This window comes from Chrysochloris asiatica, unplaced genomic scaffold (assembly GCF_000296735.1).
Source record: "Chrysochloris asiatica unplaced genomic scaffold, ChrAsi1.0 scaffold00141, whole genome shotgun sequence".
Classification (NCBI taxonomy): domain Eukaryota; kingdom Metazoa; phylum Chordata; class Mammalia; order Afrosoricida; family Chrysochloridae; genus Chrysochloris; species Chrysochloris asiatica.
In genome coordinates, this window is record NW_006408659.1 from 8132045 (window position 1) to 8141455 (window position 9411).

The window sequence follows — 9411 nt, forward strand, 5'->3', positions numbered from 1 at the left end:
ATTGCAGGGGAAGGTAGAATCTCCACTGAGTGGTTTCCAACCTGTCTGGACAGGGCTGGTGAAAGATGGGGATAAGACTCATGTGGCACAATAGTGAATAACTGTTATCAGGACTGACTGTGAGGGTTGGAAATGTAAAGGCAGACATTTTGTAGCAAAAGGAGGGAAATGGTTGACTTTATAGTCCAGGAGTGGAGGACCCTGGGACCATCAAGGGAGAGAGCAAAATACAGAACCCTATCCAGAGAAGCAGTTAACACCAGATGTGAAGGCAGAAATAATGACGTGGAAAGACTGAGCAGCTGGGGACTCTGGACTCAGGGAGGGAGAGGGTCTGTGTGTTGATGGCCAGGGGGCAGGCATGCAGGGTGTACCCTTTGGCTGTTTGGTGATGCATGCAGGGAATTGTAATCATTGCAATGAAATGAAATAAAGATAGGATGAATGTAAAGCTAATGTTCTCCCATTTAAACTATCACATAATTCACAATAAAAATAAAAATAATAAAAAAATAACAGGCTCCTAAAAGGTCCTACTATGCCTCTTCTGAGTCTCTCAAGGCTTTGACCTCCAAGTTTTCCTGTTCCGGTTATCATTCTGGATGACCCAAATTTTAAAACCTTCATGTCTCTTCCAGTTTCATGTCCTCGGCCATGACTGACCTGGTTCAGAGCAGATTAAAGTTCTAATAAGATCATCCAGCTTCTTCAGTAACACTGCTGATTTCCATCAATGCCCATATATTTCCTTTTGAACCTAACCTTGTTAGTTCTGGAATAATCTACTCTGTAATAGTATATTATTCTTTTATTAAATTTTCACATCTAATTTACTAAAGGAACTCTGGTAGCGTAGTGGTTACAAGTCGAGCTGCTAATCTCAAGGTCAGCTGTTAGAAACTACCAGTCGTTTCTCGGAAGATTAGGCTTTCTGCTCCCATTAAGATTTACAGCCTCAGAAACCCTAAACAGGACCACTGTGAGTCAGAACCAACTCCACGGCACATAACCACCACCACGATTTACTAACATTTAATCTAGAAGAGTTTCTCTATAACAATAGGAAAAGTCAGCTTATCACTCTTGTTTGCCTTCCCCAAGTTTGTTGGTAAGTCTGTCTGCTCCCACAAAGATTTATAGTACTGAAACCCAAAGGAGTTCTAGTCTGTCATATAGGGTCAGTATGAGTAGGAATTAGGGGCTAGATAAGACTCCACTGTTAGCTCATTTGATCCTGGCTTTTTCTAGGTGTGGAATCTCAATCAATTTTCCAAACTCTTCTACAGTTTCTGATCTATTCAAGTTTTCTTCATGAAATGTAGTTTACATTTTTCTAGAAAAGCATGAAAATTTCTTCAAAGTTTCCAAACCTATTGCCATACAGTTGCACTGTCTTTGGTCCTTTAAACATCCCTGTTATCTACTAGTCTAGAGCTGCTACTGTTGTTGTCATGTGCCATCAAGTCGATTCCAACTCATAGTGACCCTGTACTGGGTTTCCAAGGAGCAGCTGTTGAGTTTGAACTGCCAACCTCGTGGTTCTAACTGACCTTGCAGTCCTATGCTGTATCCCACAGTGCCACATCAGGACTCCAATACAGCGCAGCAGTGGTTCTCAAAGTGAAGAGCAGCAACAGAATCACCTGAAAACTTTTGTTTGAAATGCAAATTCTCAGGTGCCACTGCAGACCTCGGGAATCACTCTCTCAAGGGTGGAGAGTTCAGCAATCTGAGTTCTGACCTATCCTAAAGGAGATTTTGATGTAGTTTACAGGTGAGAACCTCTGGCAGCCATAATCTTCACATGAGAAGCATCTACCGATTAAAAGGAAAATTCCCACCACCAACCTCACTCACCAGATCATTCCTTCAAATAGATTGTGAATAACAAGGTGGGACTGGGTCACAACAATCAGTAAGGTTACATGGGTCCAGCCAAACTGCAAAAGAAAATTAGAGTAAGCTCAACTTATCTACCTTGAACGTAACGCCAAAGAACCATCAGTACCAAACAGAAAATGGCAAACAGGCAGGAAAAACCTGCTCCTGAACCTGTCTTTTTGGAAAGGAAAGGAGACAGAACAGGCCTCTGGGAGTCTAACTTTGTCCCTGAGCTACACTCCCCATCTCAAACAGCCCCCCTCAACCACAAAAAAAATAGGGAAACCTGGAAAAGTGCATGTGTGCGTATGCACCTCCTATTGGTTCTTCTCTGGAGAATCCTGACGATATACAAATGACGCACCAGGCAGGCTATCTATGGGTAAGACGTGAAGCCTCACCTGCACCTTCCCTGGAGCCCACTGTCAAGGCCCTAGTGGAGAGGGTGTTGAAGGTTAAGAAACAGTCATTGGGTCTAGGTGGACAGCAAGCTGCCAAATAAATGGCTTCTCTTCCCTTCATGCTCCAAGTTCTAGCCCATACAGGACAGATCATGTGTCAGCTAGAGCTCTGAACTCATCACTGACAGATAGAGGAGCCTGCCGTGTTTCTGGACAGTTTCCTTTAAGCCAAGAAGCCTGCCGCACACACAGAGGCCTCTCCCTTACCATGTAGAACTGCAGTCGGTAATGCTTCTTGACCAGACTCAGCACAAACATGCAGAATCCTGTTTGAGAAAGAGGAGAAGAAAGGACAAAATGATTCACCACATCCTGATCATTTCCTTCAGCTGTGCTAAGGGGGCCTTGGGCTCATTTCTTGGCAGCCACAAACCAAATTTAAAAAAAAAAAAGAGTCATCCAGATTTTTTTTGGGGGGGGCGGGCAGGGGGAGATAACTACTCTTTCAAAACAATCAGCCTATTGAAGGGAGTATTTTAAAATCTTGCAGATTACACCCAATTTGGAGTCCCGGTGAGGCACAGTGTGGTAAATGCTCTGGACTGCAAAGTCAGTGGTTCAGGCTCACCAGCCACTCCTTGGAAACCCTATACAGGGTTCCCTATGGGTCGGAAATGACTTGGAGGCACTTAGCAACAACAACACTCAATTTACGACACCCTTTGCCTGAAAGGGGTCAGGAAACAATAACCAGGCCAGCTGCTGTTTTCCTAAACACTGGAACACAGCCATGGCAATTTATGGCTGCTGTCACGCTTCAACGGCAGAACTAGCAGAACGTAGTAGTTGGAAGACAGATGGGGTAGCCCCAAAGCCTCAAATATTTAGGACCTACAGAAAGGAACCCTGGAGATGCAGGGGTTAAGTGCATCCATTCCTCAGAAGAAAAAAGTGGCGTTCTGCTTCCTTAAAGACGGCAGCCTAGGAAACCCTGTGGGGCAGTTCTACTCTGTCCTCTAGGGTATCACCAGGAGTCACAATCAACTTGAAACAGCAATGGGTTTTTTGCTTTTGTTTGTTTTTCCAATTTTTGTTCTAAAGAATCGAAGGGGACGGGGGGGGGGGGGGCAGGTTCACATGGAACAAGGTGAAGGCCAGCCTGGCATCTCTCTCACTCTGACCCAGATTAGGGCAAGAAAGTCTACAGAGCCCCTTCTCCAGCAACAAAAGGATTTTTCACTGACCAGTGTGCTGAGGCCTTAGAAGCCATTATGCCCAGAAGCCTCTCACTTATGCCAACAAGTGTTTTGCTGTTCCACCTCCCCGACCTAAAGGCAGCTTTCAGGGCCTGAGGGCGTTCTGAACACCCTGGATGAGAGCAATGGATTGTTTATGTTAAGGGCCCAAGTGCTTTTCTAAAGCCAAGTACTGCTCTATTACACTAATCAAAAATAAAATCAGATTTAAACGTATGATATCCAATTTCTCCTGTACCTCACAAACTGGTTTTGAAGGCAACTCTGATAAGAACTAGCTTTATTAGAATATACAATGTGTAGAGAGGTTTAACCGAGTTTATATTAATGGAGTATTTACTGTTTCATCAAATTTTAACAGACCTGATTTTATCCTCACATGAACCCAACAGCTAACCCAGACTCCAAAAGATGAAGTTCCTGGCCCCTGTAAGGTCACAGTCTAAATCCACACCCAGGGACATGTCCAGCACACTGTAATGTCTCTTACGGTCTCCTGAAATGCTCCCCTGAAACAGATGGTCAGCACGCAAGCTCCTGGACCTGTGTACGGGTCACCCCACAGGAGTCAGGGCAGGCAGTGTTACAGTGTCTTCCAGCTGTAAAAGCTGTAACTGTAGTCCCCTCCCCAAACCACAGACCCACCTGTCTCCATTTCTCTTATTAGTAAAGACCTACCACTATACAACATCTGACTTGGCTGTCAGCTCACTCCCCTTCACAGTCTGAGTTGATGTCATCACACTTTACCTTAACCAACAGATTCCCAACTTCCACTCAGCACACACGGGACACCCTAAAGACACAAGAAGTGATCAACCACTCACTGCGTACCTGTTAGATACAGAGTAAAGGAGATGAAGCGGTGGTATTTGCTAAGAATCCGCAAGGGCTCCTCTCTCTGGACCAGAGTGAAGAAGTAATCTGTTACTGTTTCACCATAGAAGAAATAATTTACACACAGGAGGAAGTACCTGGAAACAGAGGCAGGTCAGTACACTGCATGCATGTATTCCCCTTGTCCCCAAAAGGATGCCTCCACTCTTGTCAGAGCGGTCTCTCTGCCTTCCCCCTACCTGGAACATCCTCTCAACTTACCCCATTGTTCATTGCTCAGAATTGCTCAGACCATTGTCTTTGTAAAACTTCACATGACCCCACATGTCTGTTCTCCCCTGCATTTCTAGAGCGAGCAGCAGTTATTCATTTCCCAAGGCAATGATTTCTGGCCCAGCCACTCAGAGTGTCTCCCTCTCTGAAGCCAGGGTGACAGGAAACCTTCTCCAGCATTCACCTCCCCTAACTCAAGCTGCTCTCCTCCTGTGAAGCTCCTTAAAGAGAGGGGCCATAGCTCCTAGTCCTCCATGGCCATGCAGCCACCACTGCAAACTCCAAACAAGGATCCTGAGATCAGGAAAAAGGACTTTCCCTCTTTTTTTTTTTTTGCATTGCTGGAGTTCAAGAATTTCCAATCTTAGATTTATCTTTTATTACACAGGAAAAAACTTCCTTTGGTAAGTGACCACATACAAGAGGTCAATCCCTCCTGTCCGTTAACAAAATTCAGGACATTGCTTTTCAGACACAGAGCAGCCACATCATAATGCAGACAACCATGGCAGATCATCTGGAAGCTAGGAGGGAGCCTGCCTCTTGAATGCCCAGCCTAGTCCAAGCACATCAGCCTACTTGGCCAAGACCAAATTGCTGGGATCAAAATAGTACTTTTCAGCCCGACTACACTGTAGAAATCAAACCCTGTGTCCTGGCATGATGGGGTGGGAAGTCTTCCCAACAGCATGGAATGCTCTGGTCAAATGTCACCAATCTGTGTCGTGTACTATCAAGTAGATTCCAACTGACAGCGAGCCTGTATGCAGAGCAGAACTGCCTCACAGGGCTTCCCGGGCAGTGATCTTTATGGGAGGAGACTGCCAGCTCTTTCCTCTTTCAGAGCAGCTGTGGGCTCAAACAATTTGAACCCTTTTGATGAGCAACTGACTGCTTACCCACTGAGCCATCAGTATAGTGTAGAATTGACAAAGCAGAGGCTTTCAGATGAGGAAGGAATCGACCTCTAACACCATCTGCTCTACAGGGTTCTCGTTTGTGTTTGCTTTAAGGCAACAGAGCCCTTTCTTAGGTAAGGAGGAAAAGGTTTCTCTGGAGGAGGCCAAATGCTCTAAAACCACAGTTTGAAAACTACAAAATCTCAAGCACCGGTTTCAGAGATGAGGAAACCAAATTCCAGAGATGACAATACCACCAGCACCAGAACCTTCCAGCTCCCAGACAACTCTAATAAAACGCTGGGATGCGACAGCATGGGAAACACACTGATCCAGAAGAGAAGCACTGTCATGCTGAGGAGCCCAAATGCCAAGGTGGATGTGGTCATGGACGCAGCTGGTCTCATTTCTCCTGAGAAAGATTCCAGGCAACTGGTAACTACTGAAGACTCCTCAAAGCCCAGTCATACAGGCTGGCCTATGAAATACCCCAGCCTCCAAAGTGTTGTACAGGCCTGTAGCCAGCACCCCTGTCTCCTACCTACCACTACAGAACACTTATGCCCATCTGTTAAGGATGCCTGTGGGGCTAGAGCTTACCAGCTGAGGGTCCGGAACCAGGGCAGGTCATAGGAGTGGTAGACATTGTAGCCAATAGTGATTATCTCATGGAAACACTTAATCTGAACACACATCACCTGCAGAACACACAAAAATATTACGACCACTTACTGACAATCCTTGTGATACTTGGAAGCAAAACCAACAGGTCATGAGCTGCTGTAGTTTGAAATGATGTAACCTCCCCCCAAAAAATATGCTCTAGTCGTAACCCCTGTACCTGTGAATGTGATCTTGTTTAGGGACACAAGGTCTTTCTTTGAAGACACTATCAGTTAAATCATATTGAAGTAGGGTGGATCCCAGTCCTAACTCCCTTCTGAGTGACGTCTTACAAAAGAGGAGAACAGATATGAAAACTCACAGAGGGAAAAGACAGCAGCCATGTGACAATGGAGGCAGATGCAAAGGACACCAAAGATTGTTAGCAGCTACCACAAACTAGGAGAGAGACAGAACGATTCCTCTCTCACAGCCCTCAGAAGGAAGTAACATAGCTAATACCCCTAAATCTGGATTTCCAGCTTGCAGAACTATGAAATATTAATTTCGGTGGTATTCTGTTATGACAACACTAGAAAACTAAGACTTGGACCTTCAACTAAATCCATTTTAATTTAACAAAAATTTCCATCCTATACTGATTCCCTGACCTCTCTTCCTTCTCTCTTAACTCTTTATGTCATAGGAGAAAAGTCAATTTCCCACAATAAATACATGCCCTACTATTTTAATCAACTTTTTATTCTAGAACCTCCCAGAACTAAATCATCGCTCTCTTTCATCTTGACTTCGGATACAAATTCTAGGAAAAGCCCCAGCTGTGTTGCTCAGCACTCAGCTATTAAGTCACCTGACCTATCCATGATGGTGGGAAGGCTGAGAAAAAAACACTGCGTCCTGGGATTGCTTCATGCAAACCCCAAGCCCATTAGTGACACCCCAGGAAAGTACGAAACAAAACCAAAGACACTAAATTAGGTGACTTAGCTAGCTAATGCTGCTGTAGGAGAAATACCGCAGAGGGAGAGCTTTAACAAACAGAAATTGAAGTCATTAGCCCTAGGGAAAAGTTTCCTCTCTGTATCGTTCTGAAGGAAGGTTCTTGTCTCTTGTAATTTATGCTGCAGGGCAATCTTCAGGCTGCTTGGCATCTCTCTTCCACATCTCTGCTCACTTGTTTCATCTCTTTTATAACTCAAAAGACATTAATTCAAGGCACATCCTACACTAATCCTATGTCATGAACATAAACATCCCATTCCCAAATGGGATTATAACCTCAAGCAGAGAGATTAGGAATTACAACACCTATTTTGAGAGGACACAATTCAATTTATAACACCAGAGTTTAACAAAACAGCTGGAATAATATTAAAAGTAAAGCGACATCTTCAACCACAAACAATTGGCTTGTATCCATGTCTCTTCCAAGGGGCCAATGAAGTCTCAGGTGTTCTACTAAGGCAGAAATGTTCTAAGAAGCCTAGACTCCCCATTGATACCAAGACCCAACCCAACACCTGCCATTTATGAAGACCAGTCCTGCAGGTAAAAATGAAGGCAAATAGCACTTACAATCATCATTAAAACCATTGGTCCAAGGTAAATGATGATGAAGAAAAATGCAATCATGGCCAAAGTCAGGATGCCTCTCACCCACCAGTTCTTCCATCTAGGTTAGAGAATAGGGAAAAAAAAAAAACAAAAAACCACCAGTTAGGAGTTCAGAAAGACCACAGCATAAGCCCTAGGGGGATGGTTCTTGCTGGGACTAGAGCCCTGAATGTCAGTTCTTCCCAAGAATATCTATCGCCTTTGCCTTGATGGAGGGACTAGCCACATGCTGTCAGGAGGGGCAGGGGGCCCTCACCCACAATCAAACTCAGCAGGTACTCCCAGGTTTGCAGAAAAAACTCCCAGCTTATGTCCTATGAAGGAATCAGTCAAAGCAATCAGGCGAATGAATATCCTCTGATTCTGTATCCATTTGGAAGACTTCTATGTCTACCTCTAACTGAAGACAAAACTATAAACATTTTTCCCCACAGCAGAATCCTACCTTGTACTGCTCCCGCATTGCTGGGATGGTGATGATAAATTAATGATAAAACCAACACAAATACGTGCCAAGCACTTTTAAAAGGATATTACACATATCAGCTCACTGAAACCTTAGAATAACTAGCTTTGACAAACGAGGAAACTGAGGCAGACAAGTCCTACAGCTGGCAAAAGGTGAAACAGATTTGAATCCAAGGATCTGATCCAGAATCCATGCATTACCCACTACACAGAACAGCCTTCCAAAGGAAGGAATGGGCAACACATAAAGAACACTCTTAGATACTGTTCTGTGGTCTCATCATTTGTGTTTTTAATCTACCCACACAGCTGGTGTTGGAAGGACTAGATTCTCAGGGGTCAAAAGTTTTCATTCTAGATCCACTCAAGTTTAGATGGTTTTTAGGCTCTTCCTGGAGAATTTAAGGACATTTCACAATGGACATATGTAGGAGAGGGGAAATTACACGTTGAACTAGAATTGTGGACTCCACAGTGAAAGGGACTCCAAGGATTTCTCTGGACATGCTCTGTGCCAGCCACTACTGTCCATCAGCAGATACAGGGGAGACCCAGGTCATGGCTAGAGCACTGGCCTTCCACACACCCTTCGATGGAAGTGGATCTCAAGGACTCTGTGTCTTCAAAGAACACCCCATCATAAGTCAGGTTACCTTGAAGACAAGTTGGAAAGGGCCCTGTTGAGGACCTCTGGGGTATCATCAGCAGAGGTTGGAGGAGGAGCAGGTTCCGCTCGACTCTCATTGTCTGATGCTGTCTCTCCATCAACCTTCGCTTCAGACTCCGATTCCTACAGCAGAAACACAAAGAGGGGAGGTCAGAAGTCTGAGGAGAATATTGACAAGTGTAGTGTATGCCTGTCATGGGACATCTGTGGGGAAAGCCCATAAGCAGTTTGAGTACCCTGGTGCAGGCAGGTGACAAGAACAGGCCGACTGCTCTGATGCATGGCATGTGCGTGGAGAAAGGATTCATCATCTCCTGGTCTTAGGTGGGTGTGGTGGGAGATATGGGGTCAGAGGCGCAAAAAACATGCTCTTTGTATCCAAAGAATGCAAAAGGAGACTGCTTGGATTTCAGTGGACCTTCAACAGACTCTGCCCCTGGGTACAAGTGCCCCTAGGTTTCTTTCGTGCCAGAGTTTGGCTGTGAGACACC

General features: G+C 44.9%; 1 protein-coding gene across 1 annotated transcript in view; it reads right to left on the reverse strand.

Moving 5' to 3' along the window:
- Positions 1–9207, reverse strand: part of CDS2 (CDP-diacylglycerol synthase (phosphatidate cytidylyltransferase) 2) — an 18881-nt gene extending 9674 nt beyond the window's left edge. Inside the window, exons 1-7 of the mRNA XM_006870421.1 lie at positions 9157–9207; positions 8907–9043; positions 7747–7843; positions 6148–6245; positions 4373–4512; positions 2550–2608; positions 1858–1940 (exon numbers count right to left, since the gene is read on the reverse strand). Of these exons, the coding sequence (XP_006870483.1) occupies positions 1858–1940; positions 2550–2608; positions 4373–4512; positions 6148–6245; positions 7747–7843; positions 8907–9043; positions 9157–9207 (665 nt within the window). The remainder of the gene's footprint in view (positions 1–1857; positions 1941–2549; positions 2609–4372; positions 4513–6147; positions 6246–7746; positions 7844–8906; positions 9044–9156) is intronic.
- Between the last annotated feature and the right edge of the window lie 204 nt (positions 9208–9411).